This window comes from Artemia sp. Qi Xiang Cuo, chromosome 2 (genome assembly GCF_049724085.1).
Source record: "Artemia sp. Qi Xiang Cuo chromosome 2, ASM4972408v1, whole genome shotgun sequence".
In the NCBI taxonomy this organism is placed as follows: Eukaryota; Metazoa; Arthropoda; class Branchiopoda; order Anostraca; family Artemiidae; genus Artemia; species Artemia sp. Qi Xiang Cuo.
Window position 1 is genome coordinate 70,452,344 of NC_142795.1, and position 21,944 is coordinate 70,474,287.

The 21,944-nt window shown below is 35.2% G+C and overlaps 1 protein-coding gene across 4 annotated transcripts in view; it reads left to right on the top strand.

The window, feature by feature from the left end:
• LOC148955565 (cysteine and glycine-rich protein 1-like) overlaps positions 1 to 21,944 on the top strand; it is a 121,666-nt gene that overhangs the window by 31,114 nt on the left and 68,608 nt on the right. For 2 of the 4 annotated variants that reach the window (XM_089102859.1, XM_089102851.1), the window contains exons 2-4: positions 11,331 to 11,435; positions 16,435 to 16,589; positions 20,623 to 20,749. In XM_089102859.1, coding sequence (XP_088958985.1) covers positions 11,339 to 11,435; positions 16,435 to 16,589; positions 20,623 to 20,749 — 379 coding nt within the window. In that variant the 5' untranslated portion in view covers positions 11,331 to 11,338. Of the gene's footprint in view, positions 1 to 3,679; positions 3,694 to 4,657; positions 4,779 to 11,330; positions 11,436 to 16,434; positions 16,590 to 20,622; positions 20,750 to 21,944 lie in introns of those variants that run through there. The other 2 variants (XM_089102868.1, XM_089102843.1) reach the window with 2 other exon arrangements.

A 21,944-nucleotide genomic window follows, 5' to 3' on the forward strand; every position in this document is an offset into this window, starting at 1 on the left:
AAATAAAATAGTAATATTCCTTGAATTGCGAAGATGATGCGAAGACCTATCAGTGATGAAAGAAGGAGTAGTTTGAAGGACTGTGGGAACATCAGCATGAATTTGATGAAAAGTGAAAGACGCGCACGAAAGAATGTAGAGTGACTGCAAATCAAGTAATGGGCTAGTTGGGTTGGATGTAGAACAATTTGTTTCCTGTATAAGCCTTCTTGCCTTATCATATAACTTAGAAAGTGGTTTCAAAAAAGAAGAGAAAGTTGACACCAATATTGTAAGGCAATAAGAGACATAGGACTGAACTAAGCAATGGAACGGAATTTTAAAAACTGATCCAGGAAAAATGCGTTTTAGCTTCCTCAAAATTCCAAGACTCCTTGAGATCTTCATATTAATTAGTCCAATATGATGCTTAAATGAAAGATTTTCATCGAGAAGAATACCGAGAAATCGGACATATCGTTCCTTAGGTTCACCTGAGAGAGCACCTTAAAGGCTCGAAATTAGAAAACTCAGGGAACGCCAGAGAAATACCGGAAAAAATTAAAAAAAACTTGACTTAGCAGTATTTAGGGCAAGGCAATTTGCATGAAACCAAAGAACAACTCTCTCAAAAAGGTCAACTAATTTGGGAAGCATCTCAGACTCAGTTCCCACTACAGTACCAATGGTACTGTCATCAGCAAAAGCAACGAGAGTGTCCACATCCTGCGAAAACGATGGATTTCTTTTAGCATTGAAAGATTCAGGATGACATAGGCGACAGCACACTAGGTTTTTGATTCTTAACCGCAACTATAAGGTCATTAACATAAATTAGAAACAGAAATGGTCCAAGAACAGAGCCTTGAGGAACACTAAACTCAACTTTAGACGAAAAGCGGGAAAGGGAATCTAGGGAGATAGTTTTACCTGACAAATAGGAATTAAACCAAGCATGAGTCTGTCCTCTTGCATCATTTTGTGATAGCTTATTCAGCATAATCTCATGAGTAAAAGGGTCAAAAGCCTTACAGACATCTAGGAATATAGCTGCAGGAATCAAACCAGAGTCAAGTGCAGTGTGGAGAAAATTTAATAGAGTTACACACGCATGCTCCGTTGAATGTTTCGCTCGGAAGTAAAACTGAAAATAATGAAAAAATCTTTTAGCCTCTAGAAAAGCAAGTAGACGGGAAAGCATGGTCTTTTCAAAAATTTAGCTAAAAACAGACAGCAAGGATATAGGACGATAATTGGCTTGATCACTTCTTGGTCCACCTTTATATAAAACAGTCATTCGAGCTCGCTTAAGAGAACTGGGGAAAATCCCATTCTCAAAAGAAAGATTTATAAGCTTTGTCAATGGAGAAATAATTGAAGGAAGAATGAATTTAACTACCATAGTTGAAATACAGTCAGGGCCAGACGACGACGAACCCTTCAAACTATTTACAATCCTGGCTACTTCAACAACAGAAGCAGGATGTAACACCATCGATTTGAGACAAGGCGGACCAAGATAAGATTTGTAATCTGGTTGTGACTGTGAAGACCTGACTGAAGAAGCATGGTTTTCCCTTCCCCCAAGGAAACATCCTCCATGGAATGATCTTCCCCCGTAGCCCCCTCCTCCGACACCCATCCCCCATCAGAAAAAAAATCCCTCCTGAAACGTCTTTATACTTCCCGTTAACCAATACTATATGTAAATAATGGGCAAAGTTCATAACTTCCAGCCCTTCCTACGGAAACTTTTGGGGGATTAGGTCATTCTCAAATACATATTTATTAGATTAGAGTTTCGACTATACTGAACCAAATGGCTATCTCAAAATTTTGATTGGGTTACTTTGGGGAAAAATGAGCGTGGGAGGGGGCCAAGTTGCCTTTCAATTTTTTTGGTCACTTAAAAAGGGAACTAGAACTTTTAATTTCCGTTCAAATGAGCCCTCTTACGATATTCTAGGACTACTGGATCGATACGATCAACCTTAGGAAAATAAAAGAAAAAAAAAAAAAATAAAATAATCACGCATCAGCGATCTTTCTTCTGACAAAAAAACTACAAATTCCACATTTTTGCAGATAGGAGCTTGAAGCTTCCGCAGTAGGGTTTTCTAATACGCTGAATCCGATGGTGTGATTTTCATTAAAGTTCTATGACTTTTTGGGGGCGTTTCCCCTTTTTTTCGAAAATAAGGCAAATTTTCTCAGGCGCGTAACTTTTGATGGGTAAAACTAAACTTAATGAAACTTATATATTTGGAATCAGCATAAAAATTTGACTCTATTGATGTATCTATGGGTATCAAAATTCCGGTTTTTAGAGTTTCGGTTACTATTGAGCCGGGTCGTTCCTTACTTACAGTTCGTTACCACGAGCTGTTTGACTGTATTTGTTACATTTTTGTATTAACCGTCGCCCTTAAAGACTGTTAGTGTTAATAAATATCATGTCATAATAAAAATTACTTTTAAATATTCGGATCTTCTTGTACGCAAGAGTTTTTTCGGTACTTACGTATTATAGCGACAACACTCAAGTTCTTGATCTGAGTAAAACTGGTTTCTCTTTCTGCATTCTGGGATAATTATCTTAGTGAGATAAACTACTATACATGTATATTTTAATTAAATATTTAATATACAGAGTTGGTTAGGTATTTAATATAATGCGTTCAGAGCGACCTGCTTTCCATAATTCTCTTTTGCAGTTTCGATAATTGTGTTACTAAAGTATTGTATTTTCATTATATTTTGGTATATAGGATTAACGTAACTTCACTTCTTTGGTGTGGTCGCTATAACGCGTGAGTACCTGTTTTTCTTATTAGACTTGTAATTCGTCATATAATATAAGAAAGATGTAAGTTGTAAGTTGCGAATAATCCGCACAGATAAAAACCTGTATACAGGGAATTAAAATTAAAGTAAACAATAAATGCCATCCTAAAAAAAACAACAAATTCACAATCAGATGGCACTCGGACACAATGAATTAAGGGTCTGAATTTTTCCCTGAGATATATGTAACTAGAAGAATTTGGCTTGAGTATCAATTATTGGTACTCTATTTGATTAATTGTATGTCTTGGCTTTTAAATAACGTGTTTTACATATTTGAGAAAAAGTAGACAATGCTACACTTCAACCACCATTCCTGGATTCATATTTCTGGCTCTAGTCCCCTACCCCTTCTTTCAAGACTAGATTTCTGGGTGTGCCATATTCCAGACATAATTGGTAACTACAAAAGATGGAAAAAGTCAAAAGTCTGTGGAAGCAATCTTTTTTTATGAACAAATATTGTAGGCTATATCCAAAATTGATTTTCAAACAATTGTGTCTCCACGCTAAAAATTAAAGAAATTTCTGGAATAAAGTCTTACCTTATTCCTCTAAGGCTGCTTTCATAAAGCAGTGATGATTGTGATTAAACTTATAGTAAAATTTTTGCTAGTATTTTTGAAGTCTGAAGCTTAAATGTTATTTTTGAAACTGACATTAAAGCGTCTAGACCACATATGGGTTTTCAAAAAGGATATACAGGCTATTTTTCATGAAACAAGGCATGTCTCTGTTTACATTTTCTTTCTTCAGATTCATTTGGTGTCAGAAGGACCTAGACTTCAAACCGCGTCAGAAACCACATTTCTTATCCGTCGTTTGGAAGTAACTCTAATCACGTTCACCCATAGCATACGCTATATTTCGGTAACCTCTCTAGTTAATGTGAAAATCTTGGGAACCAAATTTTATGAGACAGCAGTGGAGATAGTGGAGATAGGGCTTGTTCGAATTTCAAGAGGGATTCATGTACCGACAATGCACAGTTTAAACTGAATGCTTAACTATAATTCCTTACTCGATGGTCTATTGAATTGCCTTTTTATACGTAATGCTGTTTGAGAGAAGGGGCCCATAGGAACTTAAATCCTTCCGATGATGTTTTTCGCTGTAATAATTTGTATATTACGACAATTATGCATCTTACAACATTTTTGTATTAAAAAAGGAAGAAAAGAAACAAAAAGGAAAACGTGTTTTGTTCAGTTGTTTTGTTAACGTATACTTGATAATACACTAAATTATATGTTGTTTCTTTTCATACGCTTCTTTGGAAAAGGAAACACCATGATAAAAATAAGATAAAAAATACGGCATTGGACTTCATCAGTTTTTCCCGGCGGTACTGATCTCCACCTCATGGCCCTTTAGCCAAGAAGTGCAATATGGGATGGGGGTCAGCCGTCCTCTGCTCTTGCATACCCTTCGTGTTTACTTTCGCCGGATTTCTCGAGGTATCCATTTAAAAAATGGGTCGACTCTGGCTGAGCTTACAAGGCCAAGCCACTGACCCTTGTTAAAAAAAAACAATAATCAGTGACACCAGGACTCAAACACCTCACGGACACGTCCTCAGTTTTTTGTCCTCACGGACAAAAAATTTGAAGTGTAGCGTGCTAACCACTCAGCCTGCAAATATCGTAATAAATATAAATAAATTGTCAAATTGTTAAAAAAATATCATGCCGAGACTTTTTTGGGCCCCATCTTTAAAATAATTAAAAGGGGTGCCTGTCGTTCTAAGAAATGATAAATGGTTCCCTTCTTCCGCCGATCTTTCGTGAATTTTGATACTCTGTCTGAAATCGGAGAAACGCATTAGAAGGGCAGTGTCCCAAATGCTCTATCTGTTTCCAGTAATGGGTTTCCAAGACAGTCTGTGCCTCTAATTCTGAAAAGGGATATTTGTTTTGGGTTTTCATTGTGGGACTACTGAGCTCCTTCAATTCAAGGTATCCAACATTTTTCTTTATTCAACTGCTTTTAGATTGTGGTCGTGTCTGTTATAATCACTTCTCTAGATTTTATATAAGAGGGTTTTTTTTTCCTTTCCAAAGACTGCTAGACTATTTTTCAAATTAAAAACATATTGTTCTGAAATCCGTCTTATTTTTGAACTTACATTCTGCTGTTCAAAGAGCCCAAATCCATATAAATTGTATGCCTCTGATGAGCCTCATTTGACAACATTTGGTTATTTATTTGCTTAATTCAGTTTAATGTTTTTTGCTTATAAATAGCTTTTTTAGGGGTATTCTCTTGTTTACGATTTTGTTTTATTTCATTTTTTTATATTCAACATTTATACTTATTTGATACATTTATACATATTTGATGATCATGTAATTGCTACGCCCTCGTTCAAGTATTTATTTGTTGGGGTATGCCTATCAATAAAGGAGTAATTGTTTTGCTTTTCCAGGTTCTCTTAGTAAACAATTGTCTTGACTCCTTATGATATTTTTAATTTTCTACTATGATTTTTTTTCACCTTGTTATATAGACAATTTCACAAGTTTGATTCGGTTAAGACTAATTAGATATCTTCATTTTGTTTTGAAAGGCTAAGTAATTCCAATCACTGGTTTGTTCATGCCTCGTGAGCAATAAAGCTTTGCAATTTTTATTTTTAAGCATTAATAATAATTCAGTTTGTGCTCGTTAATTTTCTTTTTTTTCAATAAGTTTGTTGTTAATTTCTTTCCAAAAAATATCTCAGTTCCTATGGCATTATAATTATAGCAGTAACCACGGCTTGAAACAATGATAATTTATTTAAAAGAATACATTTGCGTGTCTGTTTTGAATGGAAGTAGACCAAAAACTATACACTCCAGAGTAGTGTGTAATTTCTCATAAAACTTACATTAGACTAATTAAACTTAATAGCCTTTTCAGTCTAATTTTGTCACTTGACTAGCAAAGCCATAACTAAAATTACTTCTTTACATTGTACCAAGGCCGAATCCAGGGGAGGGGGTAGGGGTTTTAACCCCCCCCCCCCCCCCCGAAATGTTTGTCCGACTCGTAAAAACGTAACAAAAATCTATATAAACAAATTTTTGATGTGTTTTTAAAGTTTTTATTGAACCCCCTCCCTCCAATAAAATCCCTTTGTAAAGCCCCCCCCCCCTCGAAAAGACGATCCGGATATGACCCTGCATTGCATTCCTATTTATTTTCTTGTTTAGCTTTTAATTTTCTTTGTTGTTCAGAAAATAGTTCTGTGCTTTTTTTTTAGTTTATTTCCAAATTAGTCCTGTTGATATGAAAAGCCAAGAAATATCTATTCCAATTTTGGTAGTGGGCCCGTCGTGTCATTTCTCTTTTACTGAAAGCCTTGTAAAACTGAAAATAAATGGACGCCGCGAGTAACAATAGCGTACCCTCTACTTGTGTTTCTTTTCGAATTCCGAAAATTGTATCGGTAAAAAATTTGTTCGGGTTGTGATAATCAGTTCGACTTGTGGCAACCCAGGCATCGTGTTTAAGCGAGCTCTCACCTGGAAGCTGATATCTTCCAATGACCTCTCTTCGTTCTTCGCTATCTCCAACTTCAAACATTATTCATATCCATCCCTGCCCATTGTGACAAGGGATATCTCCCGTTCCTCCTAGAAAATTTAAAACATCTTGGCAAATGAACTTCAACTTTTTTTCCCCCTTTCCCTATCTCCAGTGAAAAATTTTGTCTCCCGATTGTTTTACGCCATAATTTCATACATACATTTTATTTTTTTTTTTTTTTTTTTTCAACCGTTCAATTGTTAGCTAACAATATTAGGTAACAGTTTTGTTGGGACAGCGGAAATAGAAGTGTTAGCTAAAAACGCAATAACTGGGTGGGAGGAAAAGACACAAGCCTTGAAATAAGGATTGAACAATTCTAGAATTATTTGTGGGGTCAAGAGGATCTCAAGACAGAAATAAAACTTAGTGAGCACATTGGTGAAGTCAGAATAGACTAAAAAGTTTTGTCAAGAAATATTACTCAGTCCTGGGTTCTCTGACTGTTATAAGCGTAAAAACTAGTCACCCTACTTTGCTGCATTATCTGGTTTTCGAATATTGTGTGTCAAATACTCCAACAATGAGTTCATCCCAAGTGGATATTTTAATTTAATCAAACAGTTCATGGTAAAGAACTGTAAGTAACGAGCGACCCGGCTCAATAGTAACCGGAACTCTAAAAACCAAATTTTGATACCAATAGATACATCGAAAGAATTGGATTTTTATGCTGATCTTAAATATATAAGTTTCATTAAATTTAGTCCTACCCATCAAAAGTGACGAGCCTGAGAAAATTTGCCTTATTTTTGAAAAGGGGGAAAACATCCCCTAAAAGTCATAGAATCTTAATGAAATTACACCATCAGATTCAGCGTATCAGATAACCCTACCGTAGAGGCTTCAAGCTCCTATCTGCAAAAATGTGGAATTTTGTATATTTTGCCAGAAGAATGATCAAGGGTGCGTGTTTATTTGTTTGTTTTTTCCCCAGGGGTGACCGTATCGGCCCAGTAGTCCTAGAATATCGTGACAGAGCTCATTTGAATGGAAATTAAAAGTTCTAGTTCCCTTTTTAAGTGACCAAAAATATTGTAGGGCAACCTGGCCCCCTCCCCCACTCCTTTTTCCCCAAAGTCGCCCGAGAAAAATTCTGAGGTAGCCATTTTGTTCAGCATGGTCGAAAGATATAATAACTATGTCTTTGAGGATGACTTAATCCCCCGCTTTCCCCGGGGGAAGGGCTGCAAGTTATGAACTTTGCCCAATGGTTACATATAGTACTGGATATTGGGAAGTATACAGACGTTTTCAGGGGGTATTTTTCTGGTGGTGGGGGGGGAAGGGGGTTGGGAGCTACGTGGGATCTTTCCACGGAGGAAGTTTTCATGGGGGAAGGGACGTTGCTATGAAGGAAGCGTCGAACGTTCGTAAATAAATTTAAAAGTTCTAGTGTCCTTTTTAAGTAATTAAAAAAATGAAGGGCAACTAGGCCCCCTCCTCCGCCCCCCTTTCTCAAAATCGTCCCATCAAAATTTCGAAAAAGCCATTTAGCCAAAAACAAAAAATGTAAAATTAATATGCAATTTTCGTTTTAATTATTCATGTACGGTGAGCCAAACTCAAAACCTGCATTAATTAAGAAACGTTCAGAAATGAAATAAAAACACCTTTTTTTTAACTGAAAGTAAGGAGCGACATTAAAACTTAAAACGAACAGAAATTATTCCGTATATGAAAGGGGCTATCCCCTCCTCAACGCCTCGCTCTTTACGCTAAAGTTTGACTCTTTCTCACAACTCTTTTTAAAACAACAGAAAACTTTAGCGTAAAGAGCGAGGCGTTGAGGATGGGACAGCCCCTTTCCTATACGGAATAGTTTCAGTTCGTTTTAAGTTTTAATGTCGCTCCTTACTTGCAGTTAAAAAAACTTTTTTTTTAGGAAATGAGGTTAGCAGCTGGTTTTTTTATTAAATCAGGAATGAAGCAGGGTCGTGTTCTATCCCCCTTTATATGGATTATTTTGATGGACTTTGTTTTAAGGAGCACAGGAAAGGCAATGGGAGACCACGGAATCAAATGGGTAGGAAAAAGTCTCCTGGACTTGGATTATGCTGATGATTTAAGCATCCTAGATGAAAGTGTGAGCAAAATGAATGAGGTTTTAGAGGTTTTGCGAGTTCAGTGTGCTAGAATTTGTTTGAAAATTAATATTAGGAAGACTAAGTCACTATGGCTGGGAATAAGTGAAGAAGAAAAGCTGATGTTGTGTAATGAAAAGATTGATCAGGTCGACAGATTCACTTACCTTGGTAGTATTATTAGTAAAGATGGTGGGAGCAGTGAAGATGTTAAAAATAGAATAGCCAAGGCTCAGGGTGTTTTTTCACAGTTAAAAAAAGTCTGGAAGAATAGAAAGATATGTCTACAAAACAAAATTGGAATATTGGAAGCTACAGTAATGACAGTGGTCAAATATGGCTCTAAAGCATTGGCGCTCCGAAAAGCAGACGAAGATTTTCTAGATGTTTTCCAGAGAAATTGCTTAAGGATTGTTCTGGGTACCCGGCTGACTGACCGTGTTTCAAACAATAGGCTATATAGAAAGATTCATAAAGAAATAAAGATATAAAATCTCTTTATAAATAAAGAGATTTCATAAAGAAAGATTTAAAGGAAATGGGAACTTTGCGGGCGGATGTAAAAAGGGAGGCTTTGAATAGATTGGGGTGGCGGAGGAGCGTGCGTAGCTTGGTTGGCCTCAGGCGGCTTGGTGCTGCGGTGAGCTGTTAGTAGTAGTAGTAGTATTTTATAAATATTTACTTCAAGTTTAATACGAAAAGACTGTGAACCTGGAACGATTTATTTACTATTAAGTAAGGCTTTATCAAGCCTTACTATTGGTCATCAAAGTATGAGTAATGAGTAAAATAAAAAAAAATATTCGCTAATGCCTTACTTCTCATTAATTCTCATAAATTCGGTCATTTACTTCCATTTTTACCATTCTGATGGTGATTGTTCAGAGGTTAATGCACTAACAATGCGAGTTGACCCTATACACAAGAACAAGAATTGAATACAAAATTTAATATTAACTTATTTTCCATCCTTCCAGTAGTCAATTCACTCTCTCCTGGAACGGATAATTAAGTTTTTATCAAATATTATTAACTTTTAGTCGAAGCTGCAACGTACTCAATGATTTGATTTGTTAGACAAATTCTCTAACGATATCTTTTGGACAACGGTGGCATAATGGACAACCCAGATAATGGTTGGGAAAATTGTTTGCTAGCCGTTTTTGTTTAGACGATGGAAAAGGCCTTTTATCTGGTTCAAAACTACCCATTTCGTTTGTTGAAGCTGTGGAGATGGTCGCTGAACAGTTTAAGCTCATCCCAGAGGCGTATCTAGAGCAAAATCTTGGGGGGGGGGGGGGTAATGTGACATAGGTGCCAGTAATTGACCAAATTGAGAAATTTATTCTAAAAAGAGCGAAAAAAGAAAAAAAACAGGGAAAGAGGGTGCCAGAAAGATCTTGGGGGAGTGGGGTCCACCCCGCCCCCCTGGATCCGCCAGTGGCTTATCCTGTTTGCAACTGTTTTATTTGATTCACTTAAAACTACTAAAAGCATTAAGCCCCAACAATAAGCAGAGCTTGTAAAGTTGAGTACATGAATAAAATTATACGTTTCGTCGTGATCATAATAATAACAAAAAAATTTAGCTAAGCAAAAAATATACAAACAAAAACACAATAAACAAAGAAATGCTGGGCCTGAGGGGTGTCGGAGGCCACCGCAACATGGGCAGACTAAAATAAACACACAGATGTAATATATTTTAATATTCCATTATCATTGGTCAATAAAACAGTCTTTCATATTTCCTTCTTTACCGTCAGCTGAGGTTGCCGGGATGAACCATTTAGAGTTTTACCATTCAACTTATATTTGTTTGAGATTAATGGTATTTGGTACATAATGGAAAATATAGACATTTCAGAATTAACAGAAGAAATTCAGTAGGTTCTAGAACGCCTAAGTAGGGGGCAGAATCAACAGAAGTTTTTCACAAAATAATTACTAATTTGTAATACCCTTATGTAATAAAGATTTTTTTTTCTTTATGAGTCTTCCTGTCACACAAATCGAAAATACTGTAGTTATAAAAAAACAATGATTTTTATTCAGGCAAAGATACTAGTCAATGGTGCATCCAGGATTTTTCGGGGGCGTTTTACAAAAAAAAAACTTAAAAAAGCATCAAGGATTTGTTTATACGGATTTTGTTGCGTTTTTGCGAGTCGGGCAAAAATTTCTCTTTTTTTGGGGGGGGGAGGCAAAATCTGAACCCCCCCCCTCTGGGTACCGCCTTGATGCTAGTGTATCTTGTACACTCGTACGCTCTCCAATTGGTTGAAGAGCACATTATGTCTGTTTAGGTCTGATTTTATGTCTGTTTATAACCTCCATGTTACAAAACTGAGAGCCTTGTAATTGTAAGGTGTCTTTGCAGTTGTAATTTGAATTTATGATCTTTGGGAGCAAACTAGAGTCAAGTGGATCTGTGTAGAGCTACGTATTTGCTAATCAAGTTACGCTTTCAGAGTTCATAATTTCATAAAAAGAAAACTCTCATCATTATTTTGTGGCCCAGTGACACGCCATTGTCAGTTTCATTTACTGTCTCTATGAGCTACGTGCATAAGAAAGGAAGAAGATACTATCTATTTACTTTTCAACTATCTTAATTTGAAATTCATTAAATCAGTAAGAAGAAAATAGCTGATGTGACGTGACCTAAATTGTCGTTAGTGGTAGTATACATAATTTAAATGTATCCAATTGTCTAATTTTGCACGGCCATATTGGATGCTCAATTTTGTTTCATTTTGACTCTGTTGTACAATTACTTGAGTTCATGCTTTGTATTAATTGTTGCAAAGGCCATAGGTTATTTGGTTTTTCAGTTGTCTATTCAATTTGTAGATCTAAAAATGCCGGGGATCTGTGCCAGATGTGACAAAAACGTATATTTTGCAGAAGAAAAAATAGCACTTGGAAAGTCGTGGCATAAACTTTGTTTCAATTGTGGTAAGTCTTCATTTCTGTTATTCTTTTCTTTCGTGGTACACTTACGATGTCATGCCCTAGTTGAATAATAGCTATCAGTCTAAATTATAATTTTTTTATTTTATTTTCAGTGTTTCAACTACGAAAGTAGGACTAATACCTTAACGATAGTGTGAACATATAATTTTCTTTGAAATTTATACAAATAGTTTTAAACATGTTATGTGTTAAACTGCTGCTCCCTTCCTTGTCGCCTATCAGAGGCACGGGTAGGTTGTTCAGTCAGTGTCCATAGGCAATGCCAGATTTGCCTCCCCCCTCTCAGAACGTCGCTTGGACTATCTTTCATGAAGCACATCTAAATGGCCCCCAACAGATAATGCGCTTGGGAACAATTTTACCCCCTTTCCCCCTAGCTACGCCACGGATAAGAGTACTAGTGTTAGAGAAATTCCCGGAATGGAAACTGAACTGTCAAAATTAGAATATTACAGAGAGAATATCAGTTTCAAGCCCCTATCTACAAAAACGTTAAATCTTGCAGTATTTTTAGAAAAGAATGATCACCGATGCGTTTTATTATTATTTTTTCCCGCAGGTGTGATTGTATCGAACCATTGGTCAGAAAACATAGGGATAAGAATCATTTGGGCGGGAATTGAAAGTTCTAGTTCTCTTTTTCTTATCAGTAATTTATTGTCATAGCAAAGTAGCGTTTTTTGTCATTTTGTAGTACAGAACAACGATTTTGACCTAAAAAGGTCAAAACGTTGTAGAGTGAAAACTCTGGAACTGTCAATCAATTTAAATTATCGAAAGTCTCCAAATGAAGTCTCTCAGTTTCAGAGGCAGTAGTACCGCGCGGTGGCGAATTCGTCCCTAAAGACACACGTAGTCCATACAAAATAAACGGTAGATATACACTTTTATTGTAAAGCTTTATTTAACTAATTTGATTCATTTGAGCTCTTTAATCGCTCCTTACTTACAGTTCGTTACCACAAACTGTAAAGCTTTTAGCACTTTAAAAAAAAGCTTGCTGTTCTAATTAAACGGCCTCTGTGTTTCAGTACCCGCTCTTGAAAAATTGGGACAACCAGTCAAACTTTAGCGCAAGGAACAAGGTATCGAGGAAGGAGCAACCCCTTCATATACGGAATAATTTCTGTTCGTTTTGAGTTTTAATGTTGCTCCTTACTTTCACTTAAAAAGCTAGTTTTTTTATTTCTGATTGTTTTTCAAATAATGCCGGTAAATCTGGCTCACCCTCTATGAACTATACCTCCCCTCATGGGAAACCCATCCATGGAAATTATCTTCTACGTGAAATACGCCCCCCGTAAAATTCTCTCCAGTCAGTTCCATCCTCGCTGAGAATCCCCCTCTCGTAAAATTTATCGCTGATGGTTTAGCCTGAAAAATTTTCCTTAGTATATTTTCATTTGAAAAAGACTATTTTTTAATCGATTTTAATCGATTTTAATCGTATTTAATCGATTTTTTTATCGATCACTCCAGAATTCTCCTCTTCCAGGGAAATTTTTTCCAAAAATCCAAACACGCTGAAATAGCCCCTGAATAATTCACCTGGAACATCTCCACGGGTAAGTTGAGTTGGCAAAGAGAAAGTAAGCCAATTAAAAAGAATTTCGTATAGGAATCCTTCCAGTGTAAAATTTCTCCTGGAAAACTCACCCCAAGGAAATGTGGAAGCCTGTGGAAGCCCACCCCAAGAAAATCTCCCTTCACCCTGAAAAATGTCTGTATACTTCCCAATAGCAATTCCCTATACGGCAACAATGGGCAAATTTCATAATTTACAAGCCTCTCGTCTCGGACTGTTGGGGGCCATTTTACCCCTAAAGACATAGCTATTGGATCTTTCAACTGTACTGAACAAAATGGCTATCTCAAAATTTTGATTGGATAACTGGGGAAAAGGGGGGCTAGCTGCCTTCCAGTCATTTTGGTTTCTTAAAAGGGGCGCTATAACATTTCCGTTCGAATGCACTCTCTCCCGATATTCTATGATCATTATTTCGATTGATCACCCGTGGGAAAAAAATAATTAAAAATAGCAACAAATAAACACGTATCCGTGTTCTTTCTTCTGGCACAAAATGCAAAATTCCACATTTTTCTATATAGGAGCTTGAAAATTCTACATTAGCTGAATCTGATGATGTGATTTTCATTAAGATTCCTTGACTTTTGGGAGCTGTTTTCTCCCCAGTTAAAAAAAAAATAAATAAAACTGGCAAATTTTCTCAGGATTGTAACTCTTGATGGGTAACACTAAACTTGATGAATCTTTTATATTTGGGATCAGCATAATAAGTAATTTTTTCGATGTAATTTTGATTGGTATCAAAATTTCGTTTTTTAGAGTTTCGGGTACTATTGAGTCAAGTCGCTCCATACTTACAGTCCGTTACCACGAACTGTTTGAAAACCGAAACTCTGTACGATAAAACGAAGCTTTGATTACAATATATGCGACGAAATCTATTATTTATGGTGATACTAAACATACAAAATGTTTCAATTTTAAAGTGTTCATCAAAAGCTATTATCATTTGAAAATTTGTGTAATTGTACAAATAGGAATTGAACTCTTCCAAAAAGGGGCACGGTGCAAAATATGGAGCCTCTGGTGCAAATGTGTCGGGAAGTGTTGCAACAACTGTGGCCTGTGGGTTACAATTGCCAAATAATATGAGTGACTATCTCTCACATGAAAAACAAACCTCAAAACATTATGTTTCGCGTTTGCCGTTTGCAGTGGAATTTGACAACTGCATACCAGTGTTGCCAGTGCTTTGAAATAAACTGTACCAATGTTCCGACTAAATTTGTACAGTCGAAACGTTAAAATTTTGCCGACACAAGGAGCAAATTTTCGATGAACTAAAACTTGAACAGATATCCGAGTCAAAAGGAGCAAGTAAAATCAACATATACCGAAAATTTTGATTTTACCAAACAATTTTCCAGATGTACCGCATTGTACCAGGACCTCTAATTTGCACTATAAATGGTACAAAAAGCAAAGAGGAGGGAAGGATATGTAACCGCGTTGGCAACGCTGGTACACACGTAAGTTTTGTGCTCACTAAACAGTTGCACTGATGACTACGTAGACTGAAAACTATGATGTAGGCTAATGATGTAGGTTATGTAGGCTAATGTCATAGTCTCTGTTCTGATTTCTTATATTATAATTTTTTAGGACTTACTCTGGTTATTGAACACTCCTGAAATGTTTCCTTGTACTAAGTTGGAAAAAAAATGCTAGAGGCGTCAAAAACTTAAAAAAAAATCCTGAAAAATTGGGATTTGGGGTTTTGAAGCGGGCAATCTAACTCCCTGGAAATCTAATAATCCTCTTTTGGAAGAACCAATTTAACTTCCATTTTTCAGAAGGTCAATATGTGTCTATCCATGTTGCAAAAAAAGAAAATGTTACAAAGCTTGCTTACACCAGAAAAGAAGTTCCCTTAGGAATTCAAGGAAATAAATATGCTGTGATGATTTTGGAAATTATTTTCAAGTTTATGCTTCAATTTCACATACAGAACAGTTTTCGTTTTCTTGCTTATTTTCATAGCATTATTCAACTTAAGGACTATTGGAATGAAAATCGGAAGTGTTTTAAAGAAATGAGAAGGGAAGATTAGTGTGTTGAAATGGGAATTTCTAGTATTATTTCTCAAGAATGTGTAAAATATATAGAAATTTTTGCTCAGATAATGGGAAATTGGAATGGATAATTTAGAATTCTATAAGGATCCGATGTTATTCTACGGTGGTGTGTTTTTACGTAGCAAATTTGCAAAATATAAGAATTGACAATTGAAAATCCACTGAAGAACTCAAGTTTTCGAAAGCTGATATGATTTCCTGTTTTCAGAAGACCAAACAATGTCAATCTGCATTGGACTTTCTTTTAAATCTTCCAGAGCAAAAAAATGTACCAGTAGGATATAAAGTAAAATGTATCCACATTGAAAACCAGATATTATTTCAAATACGCTTCATTTTTTCATATATAAGAGGTTATTACTAGTACGTCTTCTTACTTACTTTATAAAGGATTTTTTAAGTCAATATAATAGACATTAAGGACGAAAGTTGTTAAAAAAGAAAAATCATAACTTAATATTTTTAAATCTGGATTTCCCTTATAATTTTTCAAAATAGATTTATATCTATTTTTTATAATTGTTTGTTTAGGCTATTAAATTCATAATAAGTCCTGTAAATTTTTTTCGTTACTCCTTTTCTACAAGTTCTATTTTCTGAGCTCAACAAAATGTTCGACAAAATGTAGCAAATTTGCAAAATAAAAATTTCGAGATGAAAAAATTGCTGAGGGACCTGTATTCTGAGGAAACTGATGTAAGGTCACAGATTTAGAAGACTAGGGTCAAAGGACTGTTTGGATTCTGGATATGGCCATTTTGCCCAGCCTTGTATACATAAATATTTTTGAAGGAGCCCAATATTATTCGGAGGCAAAGAATAAAGACGACTTGTAGGGAATTATAAAAGATCTTCAGGCAACCATAAAATTATCGTGGCACATTCCTAAATACCTTCCCCTTTCTCAGCATACTTGTATGGCTGATATATCCCCCCCACCTCAAATTCGGAGCCTATGGGTAGTATTTGCTAATGATCACAAACGTGAACAGTTTGATTTCCTTTCCATAAGCTTTTTAAGTGCGGACTGCCTTTTAAGCGCGGGTTATTCAACAGGGACTGCGTCTTCTGATAGGCGATCAGAATTAGGCCCGTACGTAGTTTTTACAGGGCAGGGGCCAGCAATAGAACTGGTCTTTTTTTGGAGGTGTAATAATGAGCAACAAATTTTATTAGATAATTTAAATAAGAAGTGCCTAGAAATTAAAAAAAAAATTGGGGCTTTAAACTTATCCTAATTTTCCAGAAAATTTGGTTGTTTTTATTTTGTTGGTTTAAGCTTTTTATTAAACTTTCTTAATTGTTCTTTCCTACACAGCTGCTTGCCGAAAGATGCTTGACAGTACAACAGCCGCAGAACACGATGATGAACTTTACTGCAGGTCTTGCTACTCAAAGAAGTTTGGACCTAAAGGCTATGGATATGGGGGAGGCGCTGGAGTTCTTAGCATGGACGATGGAACCGGATATAAGGTAATGTTTAAAAATGATTAAGGAGTGTTTAACAGAAACTGGCACTGCTTCACGTGAAATAAAAATAATTGTCCTAAGACTGGGAAGTCGCACAAGAGTTTCTATTTTCTTCTATTTATTTCTTTTAATGGACATTTACCTCCTCCTAATTTCCCCGTTGACGTAAAAAAAGGAAGACAAGTAAATATCGCGGATATTCGTCACAATAGAGTGTGCAGCCAATTGTTCCTTCTTTCGGAGCTCCGAATTCCTAGATCCCCTCCCCCCTTATGAATGTTCTTGATTGCCAGAAATGAAAACCAAGCATAAAAAGATTAAAAACAACGCAATTTTGTCGTCACTTATCAACTAAGCACAACAATAACTAAAGTATTGCTTCATTACATTCACAAAAATATATGTTTATTGGTCCCTTCTTGAATTCTTTCAACGAAAATACCACAAAAAAGGCATTTTCAATGAAAATATCCCACAAAAACGTGTTTTCTAAATCTAGGGGGGCAGATTCCCAGTCACCCCAAACATTGATGTTACTGCCTAAAGCGTTATCAGGACATTACGAGGGGGGGGAATGGGATACAGTTAAACTGGAAGTGACCCTTAAGATTCAATAAACAGAATTTGATGAATGTTATGCAGTAATAATCTTGTCATTATTGAGCTTCATTCAAATGAAACTCAGAGAGGAAAGAAGATAACGAAACAAAAAATCAAATAAAAAGGGGAAAAAACGAGGATTTAATCAGCCAGTGTAAAATCACGAAGAAAAGAGAAATGAGCAAATATTTTGACAAGGAACTCTGCCAAATCTTCCTCAGTGCCGAACAAAAAAGAAAAAAAAACGAAAATCTAACCTTTCGAAGTTTACCTGACAAGTTCTGTCTAGTTCTGTCTGGAGTGTCTGTTCTGTCTTTGTCGGGTAAACTTCGAAAGGTTAGATTTTCGTTTTTTTCTTTTTCTTTTTTGTTTGGCATTGAGGACGACATTTGTCATGTATAGCCAGTGTGATCTAAGAATGTATTTAGCTTCATTCAGAATAGGGGATTAACTGCAGTGTTACTGAAATTAGTAGTGCTTGTCATAGGGCTGTAACCAGGCATTTTGGGGGAGGGTGACTTTGATACAATTTAGAATATGTAAATTTAAAGCGAATATAAAAATTGACAATCTTGGTGCTGTTTCCCCGTCCAAACTTGCTACAATATCAGTTCAAGGTTCAAGAATTCTTGCTTGTTTAATTTCAGAAAATTATATTTATTAGCTAACCCTAGGCTATACACATATCTTGCTGGCTAATAAGATAGAAAGCAAAACAAAAGGAGGGAAGAAAATATAAAAATCGTGTTTACTCTCTGTTAAAATTAGTTTTGTCATATTTTTACGGTTTCTCCTCCGCTTCTTCTTCAAATATTTGCAAAACCAGATATCCGTGCTTCCATGTTGCGGAAAAAGATTCAACAAAGTCAAGCGTATCAATCATGCTTTACAAGAGGTCAAAAGGTCAGTTTTTAATTGAAAGTTTTCTACGTAACTAATTTCTATTTCTAGGAAAAATTTGACCTTTGCCCTATTTATCTATGACGTGGTTGTAAAGCTCTAGATTTCTAACAACCTCTTATAAAAACTGCATATTGTAGAACTATTTTTTATTCTCAGTAAGAAAGTTAATGCCGCCTTCTACCTGAGATTGATATTTGAATACATGATATTATACTTTTACATAAAATTTCGACTCGGAAGGGGGCCAATTATGGAATAATCTTATTATACAGCTGGAACTTGCGTGTTATTTGTAAGTTTTGAATTTTTCGGTGATAATCAATGTAATAGCCTTCTTGACCACCTGGGTATAGTCTTGTGTACTAATGTGATGTGTAGATGTGCTGTATCACCATTCCAAACGTTAAATAAGCGTCCTTTTTTCCGTGTTTGCAGTTCTATCCATGTTGAAATGAAAGAAATCGATCCCCATCAGGGGCGGATCTAGAGCAAAATCTTGGGGGGGGAGCAATGTGACAAAGGTGCCAATAATTGACCAAATTGAAAAATTTATTCTAAAATAAGTAAAAAAAAGCAGGGAGAGGGTGCCAGAAAAATCTCAGGGGGGGGGGGGCGCAGGGCTCCCTTGCACTCCTGGATCCGCCAGTGATCTCCATGAATACTCAATAAAAGAATAAATATTGTTTGTACACTGCTAAATATTAACTTGGCAATATTTTAGTAAAGAAAAACTTAGATTACTTCCAAAATTAAGGTATGTCTTTATCAAATTGGCTGTGGTTATTTAAAAGGTGCTATGTAATTTTATTCGTCAAGTTCAGATTTGTAGCCAACCTTCTTAAACTCAGAACCCTTTATTGTTCGGGGGGAGGGGATACAAAAAAAATCTTCACATGGGCATGTATTAAATTTATTTTATATTTATTTTCGTTACTTTTGTACAAATCGGAAAAAAATGAGGAGGGGATTAAAACTAGGTGCCCCTCTCATGTATACGGCCATAGCCAAAAGCTTCTGTTTTTTCTTCAAAAATTAATAGATTCTGAACCCACCGTACTAATAATCTATTTGATCCGAGGGTACAAAAGTGTTTTTCCGGCTACAGCATCTTGGCTCTCGATAACATCTAGGGAGTTGGGCACATCAAATCCATGTAGCAGGGTAGTATCTCTTTGTTAAGAAAGTAGCTTCAGAAGGAATTAGGGATATTTCCAAAATACAGATCTTACTCTCTGCTTATCAGTTGCACTCTTGCAATTCCAAAGAGGGGATACAAAACTTAAGATGGTGTAACAGACGAGTACAGCTTAGCTAGTGCACGCCCATTGAAGCTTTCAAAAAGTCAAGGTTAGTGCACATCTGGCTCAGATGTTAATCACAATCTGATCACAGATAAACAGCCATGTGCCTCTCAAGTCTTAACCGTAAGTAAGTTGAGATACGGCTCTTTGAATTAGGATGACAGCATAGTTGAAGTAAAGTAATTTTCTTCACTCAATAAATATAAAAAATGTTCTCTAGTACGCTTGAGTATAGCTACAAGAATATTCTGCTTTTTAAAAGTAGGTTGAAAAGAACGAACTGAAAGGGGTAGGATCGAGAAGGTTTATGTTGTACGTTCTAATCTGCAGGAATTTTTTGTTTTTCTTTCATGAATACATATTTTTCATAAAGCTAACTTACGTCAAATTTTTGTCTGAGGTTTTTTTTCGTTTTTTTTTCGCTTTTTTTGTAATGTCTCTTTGACCTCTACTTTATGGCTAAAGTCCAAAATATTTTGTTTCTCAAAATTCTCGCTCTATTTTAGACCAAGGATGAGTATTTTCCTATGTTTAACAGACAAGAAGTGTAGTTATACTAAGTTAATTTAAAATGAAACTATAATATCCTTTCTTGGGATTTTTTTGCTAGAATTCCTGTTGCTGAGTACTTGATTTTGTCAAATCAACTGTACCAACTATAATTAAAAAGTTTGTAACTCCTGCTAATAACACCGCGTCGAGAGAGAGAGAGAGAGAGAGAGAGAGAGAGAGAGAGAGAGAGAGAGAGAGAGAGAGAGAGAGAGAGAGAGAGAGAGAGAGAGAGAGAGAGAGAGAGAGAGAGAGAGAGAGAGAGAGAGAGAGAGAGAGAGAGAGAGAGAGAGAGAGAGAGAAGAGAAGAGAGAGAGAGAGAGAGACTTAGAGAGAAGGAAGGGGGAGAGAACATTTCATGTTTGTATTAAAATAAACAGGATCTCTTTGAAAAAGTTTTTCTCAATTCCTTCCATTAATTTTGTTTTAAGTATATTTGACTCCTTTGTTAAATAAAATTTCATCACCTATTTCTTTTGCACTTTTTATGATTCAGATTTTTAATGAAATTTTGCCTGTCCATTGTTTTGCCGCATCCACAGGCATATCTGACTATTCGCCCCTTTCTATTTTTACGCTCCCATAATATATCCCAACACCCCCATCCGTAGGTTTGGTTTACAGATGCGATCTTTGATATATTCTATTGTTTGCTGAATTGACACTGTCTATTTTTCTCCTAGAATGGACCTGTGCGAAGCAACGTCTCTCATTTGGCTCAAGCCCATGTAGCTCCGTTGCTTGGTCCTCCGGCTCCAAAGCCCACTGGACCTAAGAAATTTGGTGGAGCAGACCTCTGTGCGAGATGTGGTTTGTCTTTTGCTTCCTTTCTTTTTACTATTTGTTGACCCAATCTTCACTTTTATTTTGTTATACAATAGGAAAATTATTTAATTATTCCCACCGTCTGTGTGCCAGATTAAGTATAACAAAGGGAAGTCCTAAGACCTAATTTCTCCTCTTCTAATTTTTCAGCATTTTTAGGCTCCCAGACTTCTATGCAAATTTGATATTGCAAAATACTTTGTTCTTCACACATTGCAGAAACCTTGTCGATTTTAATTTCTTTTAAATCTGTATCTACCTCTCCCTATACATATATATATATATATATATATATATATATATATATATATATATATATATATATATATATATATATATATATATATATATATATATATATATATATATATATATATATATATATATATATATATATATATATATATATATATATATATATATATATATATATATATATATATATATATATATATATATATATATCTATATATCTATATATATCTATATATATATATATATATATATATATATATATATATATATATATATATATATATATATATATATATATATATATATATATATATATATATATATATATATATATATATATTCAAATGAATCTAAATTGTTTCTGTCAAGATTAAAGGTTGTCAAATTGTGTATATATACACATATATATATATATATATATATATATATATATATATATATATATATATATATATATATATATATAATATATATATATATATATATATATATATATATATATATATATATATATATATATATATATATGTGTATATATACACAATTTGAAACGAAAACCTTTTTAATCTTGACAGGAAAGCAATTTAGATTTTTGGCTATCACTAATGAATTAGTGCTAATAAAATAAGAACATAAAGGAAATGGTTGAACTTTAGGAGAAATTTTCAGACCGAAAGAAGAGCTATCTGTCAAATTTGCTAACTTTGTCGCACTGCAGTGCTACCTAACTTGTAGGAATTGTAAAAGTGCTTTTGCTGAATCTATATAAAATCCTGACCTTTTAGCTTGTTTAAATGGTCAGTAAATTACGCTTGCTTTGGCTGGCTATATGTTTAGGCAGTGTTTACTTGGAGGTTTCTAACCTTGTGCACGCTCGAAAGTAAAGCGTGGAGGAAAAAATATTAGAAGGTTAAAATGCCGAAGT